The sequence below is a fragment of the Scyliorhinus torazame genome, chromosome 3 (genome assembly GCF_047496885.1).
Source record: "Scyliorhinus torazame isolate Kashiwa2021f chromosome 3, sScyTor2.1, whole genome shotgun sequence".
Classification (NCBI taxonomy): domain Eukaryota; kingdom Metazoa; phylum Chordata; class Chondrichthyes; order Carcharhiniformes; family Scyliorhinidae; genus Scyliorhinus; species Scyliorhinus torazame.
Genome location: NC_092709.1, coordinates 363,240,880 through 363,264,763, shown reverse-complemented (window position 1 = coordinate 363,264,763; position 23,884 = coordinate 363,240,880). Strand labels below are relative to the sequence as shown.

Genomic DNA, 23,884 nt, shown 5'->3' with positions numbered 1-23,884 from the left:
CATAAATGGAAAAACTCTTGGGAATATAGAAAGTCAAAGAGATCTGGGTGTGCAGGTCCACAGACCTTTGAAAGTGGCAACACAAGTGGACAAGGTAGTCATGAAGCAGACGGAATGCTCGCCTTCATTGGACGGGGCATCGAATATAAAAACTGAAAATGTTGGATTTCTGTTTTAAACATGAAGACATGTTTTAAACATTCCCGGACCAGCCTCCCCGAACAGGCGCCGGAATGTGGCGACTAGGGGCTTTTCACAGTAACTTCATTTGAAGCCGACTTGTGACAATAAGCGATTTTCATTCATTTCATCAAGATATTCTCCAATGCAAGATTTTTCCAGGGCTCATAGTTGGGCTAGATTAACTAATTGAGGTTAATGATGGAGACATGAAATTAAAAACAGGAAATGGGAATTGGGAATATTGGGTGCAATTCAATGGAATATTTCAAGCTGACATGAATATGAAGGGGAAAGTCTAGAGGAGGCTAGTAAATTGATATACTTTCTCTTGGTAATGCTTGTGTCCTTGTCTATGTTTTAATTTAAGTGAACAAAGTTTCCTCCAGCTCAATTATTTAATCCTATCCCAACTATGCAGTCGAATAAAATATCTTTATGTTTAAAACAGAAATCAAGCATTTCCATTTGATTCCAGGCGGTAATATTTTGTTTGCTTGTTCTTTGTCTTAAATTAAATCTTTTTTTAATGTAACTTGCGAAATTACCTTGTCTTTCTGCATCGCAGAATTGTCCCAAATTCAAACAGTGTTGTTGGCTTCCTGATTTTTATTCATGTCCAGTTCATCTTTTCTTTGTCTTAAGCTGTAGCATCGCTTCTTCAAGAGAGGCTTTGTCCTTATGTCTATAGACACCAGCTAAACTGTATGTTTTTTGTTACTTCATCATTGCTCTTGTCATCCTGTCTTGTCCAACTATCGCCCATCCTGTTCTTGGCATCAATGTGGAAGGGGGAAGTGACCCTGGCAGGCCCGGCTCTGTGGCTCGGACTTGTCCGAGACTGGTGACGTCCATCTGTTCTGTCTTTTACAACTTCTCACTGAATGCACGCCCGTCTTTCACTAGATTTTTAATTAGGCTGGCTATTGCTGCACTATTGGAAATCTACAAATAAATTCTCAAATTCTTGAAGCTACTGAAAATCTTGTTCCATTTGCAGTTACCGTTAAACCCAAAAGATCCATTCTGCTTGGGGCAAAATGCGTCAATTAATCGGAACATATCTGACAATTCAAACTTAAAATTTGTTATTCCCAATTCCTGTTAAAATATAAATACATCTTCGGCTATTAACAGGCAAGGGTTAATTCTCTGCTCCTTTGAAAAAGGGGTGGAGTAAAAGTTTTCAACCGGACGTCATTACGTCACCAGTTCTCTTTCTTTCAACCTCGGGAGAAAACACGATCATGGGACCCCTCTTCTTTCATAATCTCCACACTCCACACCACCTCCCTTATCGGTGGGACTGGCGGCGCGAGCGGGCTCCGGGGTCCTTGGTGGGGGGCGTGGGGCGATCTGGCCCCAGGGGGTGCCTCCGCGACGGCCGATGCGGAGGTGACCGCCCCCCCCGCGCATGCACGGGGATGACGTCAGCAGCCACTGACGCTCCCGCGCACGCGCGACCTCCGCCGGACGGCAGTGTCCCTTTGGCCCCGGCTGGTGTGGCGCCAAAGGCCTTCCACGCAGGACGGCAACCACTCCGGCGCGGGTCTAGCCCCTGAAGGTGAGGGCTTGGCCCCTAAAGGTGCGGAGAAATCTGCACCTTTGGGGCGGCCCGGCGCCAGAGTGGTTCCCGCCACTCCATCCCACCGGGACCCCGCGCCCCGCCGGGTAGGGGAGAATCCCGGCCCTGATCTCAGAGCATTACCTATCCTATATTGAATACAGATCTCAAAGACATTTTCACCCCAACTTGTTGTGAACTACAAAACCTCTGTTCCCTAACGGGGGTGATCATAGGATTTACAGTGCAGAAGGGAGGCCATTCGGCCCATTGAGTCAGCACCAGCTCCTGGAAAGAGCACCCTACCCAAGGTCAACACCTCCCCCCTAACCCCATAACCCAGTAACCCCACCAAGCACTAAAGGCAATTTTGGACACGAAGGCAATTTATCATGGCCAATCCATCTAACCTGCACATCTTTGGACTGTGGGAGGAAACCGGAGCACCCGGAGGAAACCCACGCACACACGGGGAGGATGTGCAGACTCCGCACAGACAGTGACCCAAGCCGAAATCGAACCTGGGACCCTGGAGCTGTGAAGCAATTGTGCTATCCACAATGCTACCGTGCTGCCCATCAATTAGAGAATAGTCTACGACTTGTGGCCCGGAGTTAGAAAATAATAAGAATAATAATCGCTTATTGTCACGAGTAGGCTTCAATGAAGTTACTGTGAAAAACCCCTAGTCGCCACATTCCGGCACCTGTTCAGGGAGGCCAGAATGCAAATTGAACCCGCGCTGCTGGCCTGGTTCTGCATTACAAGCCAGCTGTTTAGCCCACTGTGCTAAACTATTATTGAAGGCAGCACGGTGGCGCAGTGGTTAGCCCTGCTGCCTCACGGTGCCGAGGTCCCAGGTTCGATCCCGGCTCTGGGTCACTGTCCGTGTGGAGGTTGCGCGTTCTCCCCATGTTTCCGTGGGTTTCGCCCCCACAACCCAAAAGATGTGCAGGCTAGGTGGATTGGCCACGCTAAGAACATAGATCATGGAACATAGAAAATACAGCACAGAACAGGCCCTTCAGCCCACGATGTTGTGCCGAACCTTTGTCCTAGATTAATCATAGATTATCATAGAATTTACAGTGCAGAAGGAGGCCATTCGGCCCTTTGAGTCTGCACCGGCTCTTGGAAAGAGCACCCAACCCAAACTCAACACCTCCACTCAACACTAAGGGCTATTTTGGACACTAAGGGCAATTTATCATGGCCAATCCACCTAACCCGCACATCTTTGGACTGTGTGAGGAAACCGGAGCACCCGGAGGAAACCCACGCAGACACGGGGAGGACGTGCAGACTCCGCACAGTCAGTGACCCAAGCCGGAATCGAACCTGGGACCCTGGAGCTGTGAAGCAATTGTGCTATCCACAATGCTCCCGTGCTGCCCTTAAGAACAAATAAATCTACACTATATCATTTTACCGTAATCCATGTACCTATCCAATAGCTGCTTGAAGGTCCCTAATGTTTCCAACTCAACTACTTCCACAGGCAGTGCATTCCATGCCCGCACTACTCTCTGGGTAAAGTACCTACCTCTGATATCCCTCTTATATCTTCCACCTTTCACCTTAAATTTATGTCCCCTTGTAATGGTTTGTTCCACCCGGGGAAAAAGTCTCTGACTGTCTACTCTATCTATTCCCTTGATCATCTTATAAACCTCTATCAAGTCGCCCCTCATCCTTCTCTGTTCTAATGAGAAAAGGCCTAGCACCCTCAACCTTTCCTCGTAAGACCTACTCTCCATTCCAGGCAACATCCTGGTAAATCTTCTTTGCACCTTTTCCAAAGCTTCCACATCCTTCCTAAAATGAGGCGACCAGAACTGTACACAGTACTCCAAATGTGGCCTTACCAAAGTTTTGTAAAGCTGCATCATCACCTCACGGCTCTTAAATTCAATCCCTCTGTTAATGAACGCGAGCACACCATAGGCCTTCTTCACAGCTCTATCCACTTGAGTGGCAACTTTCAAAGATGTATGAACATAGACCCCAAGATCTCTCTGCTCCTCCACATTGCCAAGAACTCTACCGTTAACCCTGTATTCCGCATTCATATTTGTCCTTCCAAAATGGACAACCTCACACTTTTCAGGGTTAAACTCCATTTGCCACTTCTCAGCCCAGCTCTGCATCCTATCTATGTCTCTTTGCAGCCGACAACAGCCCTCCTTACTATCCACAACTCCACCAATCTTCGTATCATCTGCAAATTTACTGACCCACCCTTCAACTCCCTCATCTAAGTCATTAATGAAAATCACAAACAGCAGAGGACCCAGAACTGATCCCTGCGGTACGCCACTGGTAACTGGGATCCAGGCTGAATATTTGCCATCCACCACCACTCTCTGACTTCTATCGGTTAGCCAGTTTGTTATCCAACTGGCCAAATTTCCCACTATCCCATGCCTCCTTACTTTCTGCATAAGCCTACCATGGGGAACCTTATCAAATGCCTTACTAAAATCCATGTACACTACATCCACTGCTTTACCTTCATCCACATGCTTGGTCACCTCCTCAAAGAATTCAATAAGACTTGTAAGGCAAGACCTACCCCTCACAAATCCGTGCTGACTATCCCTAATCAAGCAGTGTCTTTCCAGATGCTCAGAAATCCTATCCTTCAGTACCCTTTCCATTACTTTGCCGACCACTGAAGTAAGACTAACTGGCCTGTAATTCCCAGGGTTATCCCTAGTCCCTTTTTTGAACAGGGGCACGACATTCGCCACTCTCCAATCCCCTGGTACCACCCCTGTTGACAGTGAGGACAAAAAGATCATTTCCAATGGCTCTGCAATTTCCTCTCTTGCTTCCCATAGAATCCTTGGATATATCCCGTCAGGCCCGGGGGACTTGTCTATCCTCAAGTTTTTCAAAACGCCCAACACATCTTCCTTCCTAACAGGTATTTCCTCGAGCTTACTAATCTGTTTCACACTGTCCTCTCCAACAATATCGCCCCTCTCATTTGTAAATACAGAAGAAAAGTACTCGTTCAAGACCTCTCCTATCTCTTCAGACTCAATACACAATCTCCCGCTACTGTCCTTGATCGGACCTACCCTCGCTCTCGTCATTCTCAAAATTCTCACATATGTGTAAAAGGCCTTGGGGTTTTCCTTGATCCTGCCTGCCAAAGATTGTTCGTGCCCTCTCTTAGCTCTCCTAATCCCTTTCTTCAGTTCCCTCCTGGCTATCTTGTATCCCTCCAATGCCCTGTCTGAACCTTGTTTCCTCAGCCTTACATAAGTCTCCTTTTTCCTCTTAACAAGACATTCAACCTCTCTTGTCAACCATGGTTCCCTCACGCGACCATCTCTTCCCTGCCTGACAGGGACATACATATCAAGGACACGTAGCACCTGTTCCTTGAACAAGTTCCACATTTCACTTGTGTCCTTCCCTGCCAGCCTATGTTCCCAACTTATGCACTTCAATTCTTGTCTGACAACATCGTATTTACCCTCCCCCCAATTGTAAACCTTGCCCTGTTGCACGTACCTATCCCTCTCCATTACTAAAGTGAAAGTCACAGAATTGTGGTCACTACCTCCAAAATGCTCCCCCACGAACAAATCTATCACTTGCCCTGGTTCATTACCAAGTACTAAATCCAATATTGCCCCTCCTCTGGTCGGACAATCTACATACTGTGTTAGAAAAGCTTCCTGGACACACTGCACAAACACCACCCCATCCAAACTATTTGATCTAAAGAGTTTCCACTCAATATTTGGGAAGTTAAAGTCACCCATGACTCCTACCCTATGACTTCTGCACCTTTCCAAAATCTGTTTCCCAATCTGTTCCTCCACATCTCTGCTACTATTGGGGGGCCTATAGAAAACTCCTAACAAGGTGACTGCTCCTTTCCTATTTCTGACTTCCACCCATACTACCTCAATAGGGTGATACTCCTCGAACTGCCTTTCTGCAGCTGTTATACTATCTCTAATTAACAATGCCACCCCCCCACCTCTTTTACCACCCTCCCTAATCTTATTGAAACATCTATAACCAGGGACCTCCAACAACCATTTCTGTCCCTCTTCTATCCAAGTTTCCGTGATGGCCACCACATCGTAGTCCCAAGTACCGATCCCTGCCTTAAGTTCACCCACCTTATTCCTGATGCTTCTTGCGTTGAAGTATACACACTTCAACCCATCTCCGTGCCTGCAAATACTCTCCTTTGTCAGTGTTCCCTTCCCCACTGCCTCATTACACGCTTTGGCGTCCTGAATATCGGCTACCTTAGTTGCTGGACTACAAATCCGGTTCCCATTCCCCTGCCAAATTAGTTTAAACCCTCCCGAAGAGTACTAGAAAACCTCCCTCCCAGGATATTGGTGCCCCTCTGGTTCAGATGCACCCCGTCCTGCTTGTACAGGTCCCACCTTCCCCAGAATGCACTCCAATTATCCAAACACCTGAAGCCCTCCCTCCTACACCATTCCTGCAGCCACGTGTTCAACTGCACTCTCTCCCTATTCCTAGCCTCGCTATCACGTGGCACCGGCAACAAACCAGATATGACAACTCTGTCTGTCCTGGCTTTTAACTTCCAGCCTAACTCCCTAAACTTGTTTATTACCTCCACACCCCTTTTCCTACCTATGTCGTTGGTACCAATGTGCACCACGACTTCTGGCTGCTCCCCCTCCCCCTTAAGGATCCTGAAGACACGATCCGAGACATCCCTGACCCTGGCACCCGGGAGGTAACATACCTTCCGGGAGTCTCGCTCGTGACCACAGAATCTCCTATCTATTCCCCTAACCATTGAATCTCCTACAACTATTGCTTTTCTATTCTCCCCTCTTCCCTTCTGAGCCCCAGAGCCAGATTCAGTGCCAGAGACCTGGCCGCTAGGGCCTTCCCCCGGTAGGTCATCCCCCCCAACAGCATCCAAAACGGTATACTTGTTTTGAAGGGGAACGGCCACGAGGGATCCCTGCACTGTCTGCCTGTTTGTTTTTTTCCCCCTGTCTGTAACCCAGTTATTCTTGTCCTGTACCTTGGGTGTGGTTACCTCCTTGTAACTCTTCTCAATCACCCCCTCTGCCTCCCGGATGATCCGAAGTTCATCCAGCTTCAGCTCCAGTTCCCTAACACGGTCTTTGAGGAGCTGAAGTTGGGTGCACTTCCCGCAGGTATAGTCAGTGGGGACACCAGTGGTATCCCTCACCACCCACATCCTACAGGAGGAGCATGCAACTGGCCTAGCCTCCATCCCCTCTTACCTTACAGAATATAGCTGCCGTGTGGACTAACTAGATCTCCGCCCTCCGACTCTGCTCCCAGTCAGCTACACTTCCTGTAAACTCCTGGCTCTCTTCGCACTCTTTGCAGAAATGTCGGAAACAAAATGAAAGGAGCACCTTACTCCCTCCTCACCTAACTCCCTCGGTCACCAAACTCTCACTATCGCACTCAAAAAGCACCAAATTCAGCACTCCCTCAGTCACCAAACTCTTACTATAGCACTCAAAAAGCACCAAATTCAGCACTCAGTGCAAACAAAGTCTGCACTGTAGGGGATCACTTTTATGCTAAATTGCCTCTTAATTGGAAATAATGAATTGGGTGCTCTAAATTTATTTTTTTAAAGCATCAGAGTTGAAATGGCAGCTGAAAATCTGCCTACAACTTCTCGGTGGTTGAAACTGGCGTTTGCTGCTGCAGAGAGGAAAATGTGATCACAAAATGATGAAATAAAGAATGAGTTGGGTTGAAATACAAGCTTGTTCTGTGTCAAGGGCAGATGAGAAGCTTGCAGTTTGGCAGTTTTCCAATTTGAATTCTTCAAGACCAATTGCAAGTGATTCCTTTCAAATTTGGTTGAGTAACTAAATTGAAATCAGTTTAAAGGAAAAAAATAAAGGATATAGGGAAATAAATTGGAGCATAGAGGTTAACTATTTCAGCAGGCAATTGATTGACTTGATATTGTCCAGATAAGTATGTGTCGAAATTACTTGATATCAGGTTTCATTTCTGATTGATGGGAACTCAATGATGTTAAAATGTAAGCATTGCTCCAGAGAAATTTGGAATAAATTGGAGAATGATATTGTGCTATCGACAGCAGGAGCGATGGAGTTGATAGTGTGGAGAAAACCGCACCAGTTCCCGCAGGAGGAAGGCGTCAGCCCGGGCTCCCTGAACACCCTCCGCATGACCCAGTGGAGGAGGCTGCCCCTCTCTCTACACCTTGCTATAACTGTAACATTATACTCTGCAGTCTCTCCTTCCTTCCCTATGTACCGTATGCGTTGTCTGTCCAGCATGCAAGAAACAATACTTTTCACTGTATACTAATACATGTGACAATAATAAATCAAATCAAATCTTATTCAAGGACAATTAGACATGAGTATTGAATACTGACATAGGCAATGAAAGTCACCTTGAGAGAAACACATTTTAAAAAGTGTTGGCATTAAATTGAAAATGTACAAAGTCTAAAATGTTTGTTTCTGCTTGACAGGGATGTGTACTGTGGAAAAATGCAGTGTAAGGGTGGGACCAAATATCCAAAGCGAGGAGGAAGAGTGAGAATTTTGGGAACCGTTATCACGCATGGTAACGTGAAATATAACTGCAGAGGGATATCTTCTATCATATCTGACGCTGGCACTCCAGACTTAATGTCACAAGGAACCAGGTGTGGAAAGAAAAAGGTAATCAATTCACAGTCAATAGTACCCAATATAAACTCAAAAGGAATTGACACTTCATCCCTCTTCCATCCCTCCCAGTGTTCACGCTGGTTCACCCTCCTCACTCCAGTTGTGACATCTCTTCTCCTTCACACTGTTCCCATTCGTCCTCCACTCTATCACATTCAACTTCTTCTCCGACTCTTTCTTTGCTGCCCACTTCTACTTTAACTTCAACAGCACTACTGGCTGACACCGCCAAGGTCCCAAATTCGATTCTAGCCTTGGATGACTGTGCGTGTGCAGTTTGCACGTTCTCTCTGTGACTGCATGGGTTTCCTCCGGGGGCTCCAGTTTTCTCCCATAATCCATCAAAACTGATGATGTTCATGAAACCGCTGCTGAATGTCGTGAAACCCCGTCTGGTTCCCTTTAGGGAGGGAAATCTGATGTCCTTACTGGGTCCGACTCCAGCAACGTGGCTGCCTCTTAAATGGCCTAGCAGGCCGTTTCTGTCTGTCTGAGGTTTCCACCAGGCAATTGTATTCAAATGCAACAAAAACACGAAAATGGAATGAAACCGGACGGAGCACCTGACATCGACCCAGGCACCAGAAGCGACAATGGCAAACCTAGCCCTGCCGACCCTGCAACATCCTCCTTACTAACATCTGGGGGCTTGTGCCAAAGCTGGGAGAGCTGTCTCACAGAGTAGTCAACAAGAGTCACACTCACAGAATCATACCATTGTACTGGGACAATGTCCCAGACACCACCCTCACCATTCCTGGGTATGTTCTGTCTCACCGGCAGCACAGACCCAGCAGAGGGGCTGGCACAGTGGGATACAGTGGGGAGGGATTTGTCCTGAGAGTCCTCAACATCGACTCTGGGCCCCATGAAGTCTCCTGGCTTCAGGTTAAACATGGGCCAGGAAACCTCCTGCTGATTACCGCATACCGTCCACCATCAGCTGATGATGCTGGTGGGCAGCACGGTAGCACAAGTGGATAGCACTGTGACTTCACAGCACCAGGGTCCCTGGTTCAATTCCCCGCTGGGTCACTGTCTGTGCGGAGTCTGCACGTTCTCCCCGTGTCTGCGTGGGTTTCCTCCGGGTGCTCCGGTTTCCTCCAGTTCAAAGACGTGCTGTAAGGTGGATTGCCCTTAGTGACCAAAAAGGTTAGGAGGGGTTATTGGGTTACGGGAGCAGGGTGGAAGTGAGGGCTTAAGTGGGTCGGTGCAGACTCGATGGGCCGAATGGCCTCCTTCTGCACTGTATGTTCTATAAAAAACAAAAATCAGTTCTCCCCCATGTTGAACACCACGTGGAGGAAGCACTGAGGGTGGCACGGGCACAGAATGTGCTCTGGGTGGCGGATTTCAATGTCCATCACCAAGACTGGCTCAGTAGTACTACCACAGGCCGAGCTGGCCGGGGACAGAGCTGCGAGACTGGGACTGCAGCAGGTGGTGAGGGACAGACCGAGCTGGCCGGGGACAGAGCTGCGAGACTGGGACTGCAGCAGGTGGTGAGGGACAGACCGAGCTGGCCGGGGACAGAGCTGCGAGACTGGGACTGCAGCAGGTGGTGAGGGACAGACCGAGCTGGTCGGGGACAGAGCTGCGAGACTGGGACTGCAGCAGGTGGTGAGGGACAGACCGAGCTGGCCGGGGACAGAGCTGCGAGACTGGGACTGCAGCAGGTGGTGTGGACAGGCCGAGCTGGCCGGGGCCAGAGCTGCGAGACTGGGACTGCAGCAGGTGGTGAGGGACAGACCGAGCTGGCCGGGGACAGAGCTGCGAGACTGGGACTGCAGCAGGTGGTGTGGACAGACCGAGCTGGTCGGGGACAGAGCTGCGAGACTGGGACTGCAGCAGGTGGTGAGGGACAGACCGAGCTGGTCGGGGACAGAGCTGCGAGACTGGGACTGCAGCAGGTGGTGAGGGACAGACCGAGCTGGCCGGGGACAGAGCTGCGAGACTGGGACTGCAGCAGGTGGTGAGGGACAGACTGAGCTGGTCGGGGACAGAGCTGCGAGACTGGGACTGCAGCAGGTGGTGAGGGAACCAACAAGAGTGAGAAACGTACTTGACCTCACCCTCACCAACCTGCCTGCTGCAGGTGTATCTGTCCCTGACAGGATCGGTAGAAGTGACCACCACACAGTCCTTGTGGAAACAAAGTCCCGTCTTCACATTGAGGAAACCCTCCATCGTGTTGTGTGGCACTACCACCGTGCTAAACGGGACAGACTTCAAACAGATGTCGCAACTCGAGACGGGACATCCACGAGCCACTGTGGGCCATCAGCAGCAGCAGAATTGTATTCACCACAATCTGTAACCTCCTGGTTCGATATATCCCCCACTCTGCCAGGACCACCCAGCCAGGGGATCAACCCCGGCTCAATGAAGAGTGCAGGAGAGCGTGCCAGGAGCAACACCAGGCAGACCGAACAATAAGGTGTCGACCTGGTGAAGCTACAACACAGGACCACTTGTGCCAAACAGGGTAAGCAGCAAGTGATAGACAGCTAAGCGATTCCACAATGCACGCACCAGATCTAAGCTCTGCCGTCCTGCCACATCCAGCCGTGAATGGGGGTGGACACTTCAACAACTCACTGGAGGAGGAGGCTCCACAAATATCCCCATCCTCAATGCCGATTGGATGATCAATCTTGGTCTCCTCTGGCAACCCCAGCAATTCCGTCAATGGAGTAATCACGCCACACAATCTTTGCACACCTGTTCGATCAAATCCACTCATGCTAAGAAATCGCATTATTTCCCTTCGTCTTGAGGGTATCGGAAACTCCGCAAGGAAAGTGATTCGGGCTTCTCCAAATTCACTTTTGGCTAGCTTCATCACCAAACCCGCCTCCTGAAGTCAATCGAAGAACTCCATACGATGTTTTAAATGCTCTTACCATGTCTGCAAGTTGGAAATAAAAGCAGATTGTCCCACTTTCTCAATGCAATCGTTCAAACGTGAGATAGGATAAGCGTCCGTTCTTGTAACTGCATTCACATTTCGATAGTTCACACACAACCGTTGGGTACCGTCTGGTTTAGGTACCATCACTATGGGTGCGCTCCATTGGCTGCAACCTGCTTCAATTATGCCATTCTTCAGCATACTCTCAATCTCTCTGTTAACCTGTGCCAATTTTTAAGGATTCAGTCTATATGATGTTGTTTGATTGGAACAGCATTTCCCACATCTACATCATGTATAGCCATTTTAGTACTTACCAATTTATCTCTACAAACTTGTCCATGTGATATAAATAACTCTTTCAGGTCAGTTAGTTTTCCTCTGGAAGGTAACTTAACAATTCATCCCAATTTTTAAGAACATCCTAATTTTCTAATTTAATTTGAGGTATGTCAAATTCACAGTCATCTGGATTTGGTTTGTCACGTTGAGTTAGAATCATTAAAACCTCCTTTTTCTCTCCTTCCTTTTCAAAGTACCTTTTAAGCATATTCACCTGACACACTCGGCAAGTCTTCCTTCTATCTGGTGTTTTTAACCATATAATTCACCTCACTTAATTTCCTTTCAATCTGATACGGTCCACTAAACCTAGCTTTTAAAGACTTCCCTACCACTGATAACAACACTAAAACTTTATCCCCACTGGCAAAACTACGAACGTTGGAATTCCCGTCCGCTACCCGTTTCATCACATTTTGTGCAACTTTCAAATGTTGTCTAGCCAATTCACCTGCTCTATTTAATCGTCCCCTAAAATTTGACATGTAATCCAATAGTGTAATTTCCGATTTCTCACCCACCAATTTTTCCTTAATCAATTTAAGTGGTCCTCTTACCTCATGACAAAAAAATTAGTTCTAAAGGACTAAATTTGGTAGACTCATTAGGTGCATCCTTATCCCAATCCTCTGGATAATCTTGACAATACGCCCTCAACATTGTCTGGAAGAACATAAGAACATAAGAACTAGGAGCAGGTTTAGGCCATCTGGCCCCTCGAGCCTGCTCCACCATTCAATGAGATCATGGCTGATCTTTTGTGGACTCAGCTCCCCTCCCCCAGAATGCCCTGCAGCTGCTCCGAGACATCCTTGACCCTTGCACCAGGGAGGCAACATACCATCCTGGAGTCTCAATTGCGTCCGCAGAACCGCCTGTCTATTCCCCTTACAATTGTGTCCCCTATCACTATAGCCCTGCCATTCTTCTTCCTGCCCAGCTGCGCAGCAGGAATGTTTGATGCCACCTTTCTGACGCTCCCTGCGATTCTGGATGCTATGCAGTTGATTTAAATTGTTTTATTCCTAAACTATCCATAACTTCTTTGAATAACTTTGAAGTAAAATTTGTTCTTTGATCCGATTGAATTTCTGTGGGTAGTCCACATATAGTAAATAATTCAAGTAACTCCTCCACAATCCTTTTAGCTGTAATATTACGGACTGGAATGGCCTCTGGAAACCTAGTAGACACATCCATTATAGTCAAAAGATATTGATTCCCACTTTTTGTTTTAGGAAGTGGTCCTACACAATCGATTAGGACCCTTGTAAAAAGTTACTCAAATGCTGGAATGGGTATTAAGGGCGCTGGTTTTAACACTGCTTGAGGTTCCCCTATCACTTGACATGTGTGACATGATTGACAAAATTTAACTGCATCTTTATGTAGTCCAGGCCAATAAAAATGTTTCTGGATTTTAGCTTGAGTTTTCCTTATTCCCAAATGACCCTCCACTGGTACCTCATGTACAACTCGCAACACCTCCTTACAATACCCATCCGGCAATACTACTTGATGAACTTCTGCCCACTTTTCATCCTCCTGCATATGTACAGGTCTCCATTTTCTCGTCAAGACATCATCTTTACGGTAATAACACTCTGCTATACTCTCAGATTCCTCTTCCGTATATGCTTTCTGATATATCCGGTTTATTTCTACATCTTTCTGTTGTAACTCCGCCAATTTTCCTGAACTAAAAATATCCGCCTCATCCTCCACCTGTTCTTGTTCTTTTTCAACCATCTGATCAAAAATCGTTTCTGATAATTGCACTTCAACTTAATCTTCACTCTTTGATTTCTCTCTTGTCTTACCCTGTGACTTTGCGACCTTGTTACTACACAATCCGGAAAAGTCCCAGGCTATTCATCCTTCAACACTTCAGTTGACTGATTTTCCATTGGCTTATCAACCACAGTAGGCATCACTGCCACCTGCGATCCAGCTATATCATTACCCAAGATAAACTGTATTCCTGGACAAGATAGTTTCTCTATTACTCCTACTTCCACTTCACCACTCTTCACTGGACTTTCCAACCTGACCTTATATAATGGAACGCTACTCCTCTCACCTTGAATTCCACATATCACCACCTTTTCCAGCAACATTCTTCCCAAACTACATGATTCCTCATCTCTTACCATTAAAGATTGACTAGCCCCTGTATCTCTTAAAATTGTGACTTCTTTACCTGCTCCTCCTGATACACAGGAGTAAACTTTACCCACACAAGTAAATTCTTTAAAGACATCTGGTACCCTCTTAACAATTACTTCTTGAACAGGCTGTCCAATCGTTTGCACCTCCTTCGCTTCCCTTGGGCTTTCCTTTACCACTCTAACAAACCCCACTGTCTTATCCTGTTTTACCACATCAGCCTTCCCAGTGCTTTTCTTCAACCACCAACACTGTGACTTTACATGGCCTAGTTTATTACAGTGAAAACATCTGAAACTTTTCATTTCTTTTCCACCCTCCTGGATTTCTTTTTTATTCTGAGGTACACTCTCCTTATTGTCTCCCATCAGATCACCTTTACCTTTACCACTTGAGTATTTCTCATGTCCCCAGTTTCTATCCCTCACAGGCTGAAACTGATGTCGGAAACCAATCTTTGACTTATGAACTAATTCATAATCATCTGCCATTTCCGCTGCTAATCTCGCAGTTTTAACCCTCTGTTCTTCCACATGAGTTCTCACTGCATCAGGAATTGAATTTTTAAACTCCTCCAAAAGTATAATTTCTCTGAAAGCTTCATACGTTTGGTCTATTTTCAAAGCCCTTGTCCACCTAACAAAATTACTCTGTTTGAGCCTTTCACACTCCATGTACGTTTGACCAAATTCTTTCCTTAAATTTCTAAACCTTTGTCTGGCAGGCACAAGCTCATAGGCACTGAAGATGGATTTCTTCACCTCCTCATACGTTCCAGATACCTCCTCCGGTAGCGATGCAAACGCTTCACTAGCTCTACCTACCAGCTTTGTTTGAATCAGTAACACCCACATGTCCTGTGGCAATTTCATTTGTTTAGTTACCTTCTCAAATGAAGTGAAAAAGGCTTCCACTTCCTTCTCGTCAAACCTTGGCAATGCTTGGACATATTTAAATAGATTCCCACCAAGCCTTCATCCAACTGTACATTTCCCTTTACGTCTGCCAATTTTAACTGATTGCCATGTTTCATGGCCATTTTCTGAAGTTCAAACTCTCTCTCTTTCTCTTTTTCCCTGATCTGTATCTCCCTTTCTTTTTCTTTTTGTTCTGCTAGGGCTATTCTTTCTTTTCTCCTTTCTTCTCTCTCCTTTTCTTTTTCCTCTCTCTCTCTTTCTCTTTCTTTTTCCTCTCTCTCACTGTCATATTCAAGCTGCTTTAATTCTTTCTCATGTTCCATTTGTTTGATTTGTAACTGAATTTTTGCCATTTCCCATGAGTCAAACTCTATCTCAGGCAACTTTAAATGCTTAACAACTGCCATAATTACCTCACCTTTTCGCATTTTGTCAGGTAATGTTAACTGCAATGTTCTTGCCAAATCTAACAGTCTGCTTTTTGTCTCTGTCCGTAAAGTACTGCGTGTGACATTCTCCACCCCCAAAAACTTCTGTTCTGAAAGAGCCATTGTTCACAACACTCTCCCCACTTAAACTAAAATACCACACCAGAAAAGCAACAATCCTTCACTGTCTTTAAGTTCACAAAAGCCAATCCAGTAGATAGACTTTTATCCCCCTTGAGCCCCCAATTGTTATGGGCGAGACATTTTCAGAACCCAAAAATGTATCATGGAGTTCAACCAACCCCTTTAATGGATTTGTTGCTTTTCCGAGCACACGCCTTGTTCCCTAGGTGTGGGATTACAATTATGGACATGTGGGTTTTAAACACTAAACACTGTTTATTCCATGAACTAAACTTAACATCTTAAATAAACATTGGATCCCTTAACACCCCTTACTGCAAAGATAACTCAGAAAATATTGCAACAGTAAATAATTCCTTAAAATGTTCCTTCAAACTTCCAAGAGACTTAACACCGTTCAACAGAATCACATCAGGTTAAAGGCTTTACTATTATGAGTTTAAATCACCCAAATGATCCAGAGATAGTCTTTCATGGCAGAGATCCAGCTCACTGTAAACACAGACACTCCACAAGCTCTTTTTCTCCAAACTGCAGCTCTCTGGAAACACCCAGACACACACACGCTCTTTTTCAAACTGCCAAACTAAACTGCAAAATGGCTGATCTAACCTCAGTTCCACCCACTCTCTGACATCACTGTTTTCTTAAAGGTACATTTCTTAAACATCAATGTCTTAAAGGTACTCTCACATAACACTCCGCTGGTTGGAGTCATACCCGGCACAAAGGAAGATGATTGTGGTGGTTGGAGGTCAATCATCTCAGCTCCAGGACATCACACAGGAGTTCCTCAGGGTAGTGTCCTCGGCCCAGCCATCTTCAGCTGCTTCATCAATGGCCTCCCTTCCATCATCAGGTCAGAAGTGGGGATGTTTGCGGATGACTGCACAATGTTCAGCACCATTCACAACTCCTCAGATAATGAAGCAGTCCCTGTCCAAATGCAGCAAGACCTGGACAATATCCAGGCTCGGGGCTGACAAGTGAAAAATTACATTCACGCCACACAAGTGCCGACAATGACCATCTCCTACAAGAGAGGATCTAACCACCGCGCCTTGACATTCAATGGCATTACCATCGCTGAATCCCCACAATCAACAGCCTGGGAGTTACCATTGATCAGAAACTGAACTGGACCCAGACACATTAATACTGTGGCTACCAGAGCAGGTCAACGGTTAGGATTCCTACGGTGAGTAACTCACCTCCTGACCCCCCAAAGCCTGTCCACCATCCACAAGGCACAAGTCAGGAGTGTGATGGAATACTCTCCACTTGCCTGGATGAGTGTAGCTCCAACAACACTCAAGAGGCTCGACGCCATCCAGGACAAAGCAGCCGCTTGATTGCTCCCCTTCCACAAACATTCAATCCCTCCACCACCGACACAGTGGCAGCCGTGTGTACCGTCTACAAGTTGCACTGCAACAACTCACCAAGGTTCCTTAGGCAGCACCTTCCAAACCCACGACCACTGCCACCTAGAAGGACAAGAGCAGCAGATACCTGGGACCCCCACCACCTGGAGGTTCCCCTCCAAGTCACTCACCACCCTGACTTGGAAATGTATCGCCGTTCCCTCACTGTCGCTGGGGCAACATCCTGGAACTCCATCCCGAACAGCACAGTGGGTGTACCTACACCTCAGTTCGAGAGGGTAGCTCACACCCATCTTCTGAAGGGCAATTAGAGCTGGGCAATAAACGCTGGTCTAACCAGCAACACCCACATCCCATAAATGAATTTTTAAAAAAAGAAAATATTGGAAATTCATTGATTGATTCCTAGTTTGTCAGGGTTCCCTTAAGGAATGATTCAGTAGATTGGCTTTAATAAGCACAGTGGTTAGCACCGCTGCTTCACAGCACCAGGGACACGGCTTCGATTCCCGGCTTGGGTCATTGTCTGTGCGGAGTCTGCACGTTCTCCCCGTGTCTGCGTGGGTTTCCTCCGGGTGCTCCAGTTTCCTCCCACAAGTCCCGAAAGACGTGCTATTAGGTGAATTGGACATTCTGAATTCTCCCTCTGTGTACCCGAACAGGCGCCGGAGTGTGGTGACTAGGGGCTTTTCACAGTAACTTCATTGCAGTGTTAATGTAAGCCTACTTGTGACAACAAAGATTATTTTTGAAAAAATTAATCATCTTTATTCAGATCATAAGACCATAAGACACAGGAGCAGAATTAGGCCACTCGGCCCATCGAGTCTGCTCCGCCATTCAAACATGGCTGATATTTCCTCATCCTCATTCTCCTGCCTTCTCCCCATAACCCTGATCTCCTTATTAATCAAGAACCTATCTATCTCTGTCTTAAAGACACTCAGTGATTTGGCCTCCACAGCCTTCTGCGGCAAAGAGTTCCACAGATTCACCACCCTCTGGCTGAAGAAATTCCTCCTCATCTCTGTTTTAAAGGATCGTCCCTTTAGTCTGAGATGGTGTCCTCTGGTTCTAGTTTTTCCTACAAGTGGAAACATCCTCTCCACGTCCACTCTATCCAGGCCTCGCAGTATCCTGTAAGTTTCAATAAGATCCCCCCTCATCCTTCTAAACTCCAACGAGTACAGACCCAGAGTTCTCAACTGTTCCTCATACGACAAGCTCTTCATTCCAGGGATCATTCTTGTGAACCTCCTCTGGACCCTTTCCAAGGCCAGCACATCCTTCCTTAGATACGGGGCCCAAAACTGCTCACAATACTTCAAATGGGGTCTGACCAGAGCCTTATAGAGCCTCAGAAGTACAAAGAACAACAAAGAACAAAGAAATGTACAGCACAGGAACAGGCCCTTCGGCCCTCCAAGCCCGTGCCGACCATACTGCCCGACTAAACTACAATCTTCTACACTTCCTGGGTCCGTATCCTTCTATTCCCATCCTATTCATATATTTGTCAAGATGCCCCTTAAATGTCCCTATCGTCCCTGCCTCCACTACCTCCTCCGGTAGTGAGTTCCAGGCACCCACTACCCTCTGCGTAAAAAACTTGCCTCGTACATCTACTCTAAACTTTGCCCCTCTCACCTTAAACCTATGCCCCCTAGTAATTGACCCCTCTACCCTGGGGAAAAGCCTCTGACTATCCACTCTGTCTATGCCCCTCATAATTTTGTATACCTCTATCAGGTCGCCCCTCAACCTCCTTCGTTCCAGTGAGAACAAACCGAGTTTATTCAATCGCTCCTCATAGCTTATGCCCTCCATACCAGGCAACATTCTGGTAAATCTCTTCTGCACCCTCTCTAAAGCCTCCACATCCTTCTGGTAGTGTGGCGACCAGAATTGAACACTATACTCCAAGTGTGGCCTAACTAAGGTTCTATACAGCTGCAACATGACTTGCCACATCCCTGGTCTTGTATTCTAGCCCTCTCGACATGAATGCTAACATTGCATTTGCCTTCCTAACTGCCGACTGAACCTGCACGTTAACCTTAAGAGAATCGTGAATAAGGATTCCCAAGTCCCTTTGTGCTTCTGATTTCCGAAGCATTTTCCCATTTAGAAAAGAGTCTATGCCTCCATTTCTCCTTCCAAAGTGCATAACCTCACACTTTTCCACTTTGTATTCCATCGGCCACTTCATTGCCCGCTCTCCTAACCTGTCCAAATCCTTCTGCAGCCCCCTTGCTTCCTCAATACTACCTGTCCCTCTACAGATCTTTGTATCATCTGCAAACTTAGCAACAGTAGCTTCAGTACCTTCTTCCAGATCATTAATGTATATTGCGGAAAGTTGTGGTCCCAGCACAGACCCCTGAGGCACACCACTAGTCACCGGCTGCCATCCTGAAAAAGACCCCTTTATCCCCACTCTCTGCCTTCTGCCAGTCAGCCAATCCTCTATCCATGCCGGGATCGTACCCTGAACACCATGGGCTCTTAACTTATTTAAGCCTCCTATGCGGCACCTTGTCAAAGGCCTTCTGGAAATCTAAATAAATCACGTCCACTGGTTCTCCTTTGTCTAACTTCCTTGTTACCTCCTCAAAGAACTCTAACAGATTTGTCAGACGTGACCTCCCTTTGACGAAGCCGTGCTGACTCAGTCCTATTTGACCATGCACTTCCAAGTACTCCGCAATCTCATCTTTAATAACAGACTCTAAAACCTTACCAATGACCGAAGTCAGTGGGTGGGATTCTCCGACCCCCGCTGGGTGGGAGAATCGCCGGGGGGTCGGCGTGAATCCCGCCCCTGCCGTCCTCCCAATCCTCCCGTCCCCCAAACACCGACCCAGCACGATAGGCGCCGCCCGCCTCGGAGAATGGCGGGGTCCGGCGCGACTCAATGGGCGCCGGGGCCGCCCGAATTCTCCGACCCGCGATGGGCCGAAGTCCCGCCCGCCTGTAGCCGGTGCCGCCGGCGTAAATCAGAGTAGGTCCCTTACCGTCGGGACCTGGCGGCGCGGGCGGGCTCCGGGGTTCCTGGGGGGTCGCGGGGGGATCTGGCCCCGGGAGGTGCCCCCACGGTGGCCTGGCCCGCGATTGGGGCCCACCGATCCGCGGGCGGGCCTGTGCCGTGGGGGCACTCTGTTGTTCCGCACCGGAGGCTGTGGTCTTCCACCATTCCCGGCGCGGAAGCAAATCCCTCTGCGCATGCGCGGGGATGACGCCGCGGCACAGGCCCGCCTGCGGATCGGTGGGCCCCGACCGCGGGCCAGGCCACCATAGGGGCACCTCCCGGGGCCAGATCCCCCCGCGACCCCCCAGGAACCCCGGAGCCCGCCCGCGCCGCCATGTCCGGCCGGTAAGGCACCTACTCTGATTTACGCCGGTGGGACCGGCTACAGGCGGGCGGGACTTCGCCCATCGCGGACCGGAGAATTCGGGCGGCCCCGGCGCCCATTGAGTCACGCCAGCACGCGATGGCGCTCCCGCACATGCACCGACTCGCGCTGGCCGGCGGAGGCGCCAACCACTCCGGGGCGGGCCTAGCGGAGGATTCCGCACCTTTTGGGGCGGCCCGACGCCGGAGTGGTTTACGTCACTCTGCCCCGCCGGGACCCCTCGCCCCGCCGGGTCGGGGTGAATCCCGCCCAGGCTAACCGGCCTATAATTTCCCATCTTCCGCCTCCCTCCCTTCTTAAACAGGGGTGTTACATTCGCCACTTTTCAGTCCTCTGGGACCCTTCCTGCCTCTAGTGTTTCCTGAAAGATCATCACCAATGTCTCCACAATCTCCTCAGCTATCTCTTTTAGGACCCTGGGGTGTAGTCCATCCGGTCCAGGCGACTTAGCCACATTCAGACCTTTCAGTTTCCCCAGGACCTTCTCCTTAGTGATGGTCACTGCACTAATCTCTGCCCCCTGGTTCTCCTGGAGCTCTGGCATCCCACTGGTGTCTTCCACCGTGAAGACTGATGCAAAGTAACTATTCAGTTTGTCTGCCATATGTTTCCTATTATTACTTCTCCAGCCACGTTTTCCAGTGGTCCAATGTGTATTTTTGCCTCTCTCTTACCTTTTAGAACAAAGAACAAAGAAAATTACAGCACAGGAATAGGCCCTTCGGCCCTCCCAGCCTGCGCCGATCCAGAATTTACAGTGCAAAAGGAGGCCATTCAGCCCATCGAGTCTGCACCGACTCTTGGAAAGAGCACCCTACCCAAGGTCAACACCTCCACCCTATCCCCATAACCCAGTAACCCCACCCAACACTAAGGGCAATTTTGGATACTAAGGGCAATTTATCATGGCCAATCCACCTAACCTGCACATCTTTGGACTGTGGGAGGAAACCCACGCACACACGGGGAGGATGTGCAGACTCCGCACAGACAGTGACCCAAGCCGGAATCGAACCTGGGACCCTGGAGCTGTGAAGCAATTGTGCGATCCACAATGCTACCGTGCTGCCCTAAACCTGTCTTCTATTTTCCAAAGATCTAAACCTGTCTTCTATTTTCCAAGGATCTACTTCCCTCTGTTCCCCGCCCGTTCATATATCTGTCTAGATGCATCTTAAATGATGCTATCGTGCCCGCCTCTACCACCTCCGCTGGCAAAGTGTTCCAGGCACCCACCACCCTCTGCGTAAAAAACTTTCCCCGCACATCTCCCTTAAACTTTCCCCCTCTCACCTTGAAATCGTGACCCCTTGTAATTGACACTCCCACTCTTGGAAAAAGCTTGTTGCTATCCAACCTGTCCATACCTCTCATAATTTTGTAGACCTCAATCAGGTCCGCCTTTTATATATTGGAAAAAACTCGTCCTATCTTCCTTTACATTACGAGCTAGCTTGCACTCAGACTTCATCTCCCCCCCTTATTGCTTTTTTTAGGTGTCCTCTGCTCGCTTTCAAAGGCTTCCCAATCCTCTGGCTTCCCACTAATCCTCGCTGAATCACAGGGGGCTGTTGGATAAGGGTGGCTCCCGTTAATTAGATGGAAATAGGCCGAAGTGGTGATAATTAGTTTCTCGCCTCACTGCAGCGAGATCCCGATTTCACGATACTGAAGCGGGTCGGTTGCACGCAAACTGTTTGGCACCTGGCACGATCTCGTTTTCAGCCTCTCCTGATATTCCCCAGCCTCGCTGCGCTCAAGCGCGAGTGTAACGAGGCTGGAGAATCGCGCTCCACATGCATCTGATAACGATTCGACAGTTCGGCAGCACGGTAGCATCGTGGATAGCACAATTGCTTCACAGCTCCAGGGTCCCAGGTTGTGGACAAAACAAACACCCCCGGCAGCGCTGCCCGGCGCGGAGCGCGACCTGCAACGGGTGTGGGAAGAAGGGACACGTTGTTTCTGTTTGCCAGGCCCGGTCGATCGCCGCTGTTTCCAGGCCGGCGTTCCATGGGCGCCGCCATCTTCGACGCCATTTTGAATGCGCCTCAGGACCCCTGCTCGTCTGGCCATTCACCGCCTACCCGCTACCTCCGACACCGCTGACCAGCCCGGGACCTCCCAGCATCTGCCGCAGCTCACCTCCATCACCCTGGATCAATCTCGGCCCAGCAACCTCGCGACCGCTACGACAGCGGTGAAGATCATTGGGCACGAGACGACGTGTCTTTTTGACTCCGGGAGCACCGACAGCTTCATCCACCCCACTACGGTAAGGTGCTGCTCCCTCCCATACACCCGTCACCCAGAAAATCTCCCTGGCCTCCGGATCCCATTCCGTTGATATCCGGGGGTACTGCATCGCGACCCTCACCATCCAGGGCATAGAGATCAGCAACTTCAGGCTCTACGTCCTCCCCCACCTCTGCGCTGCCCTGTTACTCGACCTGGATTTTCAGTGCCATCTCCAAAGCCTTACTTTGATATTCGGCGGACCCCTACCCCCCTCACTGTCTGCGGCCTCACAACCCTTAAGGTCGATCCACCTTCCTTGTTTGCGAACCTCACCCCGGATTGCAAACCCGCTGCCACTAGGAGCAGACGGTACAGCGCCCAGGACAGGACCTTCATCAGGTCGGAGGTCCAACGGCTTCTGCGGGAAGGGGTCATTGAGGCCAGCAACAGCCCCTGGAGAGCTCAAGTGGTGGTGGTGAAGACTGGGGAGAAGCACAGGATGGTCATTGACTACAGTCAGACCATCAATCGGTACACGCAGCTCGACGCGTATCCCCTCCCACGCATCTCTGTCATGGTCAGTCAGATTGCGCAGTATCGAGCCTTTTCCACAGTGGACCTGAAGTCCGCCTACCACCAGCTCCCCATCCGCCCGGAGGATCGCCAATACACTGCGTTCGAAGCAGATGGCCGCCTCTATCACTTCCTTAGGGTTCCGTTCGGCTTCACTAATGGGGTCTCGGTCGTCCAGCGAGAGATGGACCGAATGGCTGACCAGTACGGACTGCGGGCCACCTTCCCGTACCTAGATAACATCGCCATCTGCAGCCACGATCAGCAGGACCATGACGCAAACCTCCAAAAATTCCTCCATACTGCCAAACTCCTTAACCTCACCCATAAAATGCGATTTCCGCACCAACCGCTTAGCCATCCTTGGCTATGTCGTGGAAAATGGAGTCCTAGGGCCCGACCCCGACTGCATGCACCCCTTCCTGGAACTCCCTCTCCCCCACTGCCCCAAGGCTCTGAAACATTGCCTGGGATTTTTCTCGCATTATGCCCAGTGGGGCCCTAATTATTTGGATAAGGCCCGCCCACTCATCAAGTCCACAGTTTTTCCCCTGACGGCTGAGGCCCAACAGGCCTTCAACCATATCACGGCAGACATCGCCAAGGCCACGATGCATGCGTTCGACGAGTCCCTCCCCTTCCAGGTGGAGAGCGATGCATCGGACGTGGCTCTGGTCGCCACCCTCAACCAGGCGGGCAGGCCCGTGGATTTCTTTTCCCGCACCCTCCATGCCTCCGAAATTCGACACTCCTCTGTCGAAAAGGAGGCCCAACCATTATGGAAGCTGTGCGACATTGGAGGCATTACCTGGCCGGCAGGAGATTCACTCTCCTCACTGACCAACGGTCGGTAGCCTTCATGTTCGATAATGCACAGCGGGGCAAGATCAAAAATGACAAGATCTTGAGG

General features: G+C 48.9%; 1 protein-coding gene across 1 annotated transcript in view; it reads left to right on the top strand.

Moving 5' to 3' along the window:
* Nucleotides 1-23,884, top strand: part of LOC140409442 (disintegrin and metalloproteinase domain-containing protein 12-like) — a 995,079-nt gene that overhangs the window by 864,469 nt on the left and 106,726 nt on the right. The window contains exon 14 of the mRNA XM_072497875.1: nt 8,256-8,448. Within this exon, the coding sequence (XP_072353976.1) occupies nt 8,256-8,448 (193 nt within the window). The remainder of the gene's footprint in view (nt 1-8,255; nt 8,449-23,884) is intronic.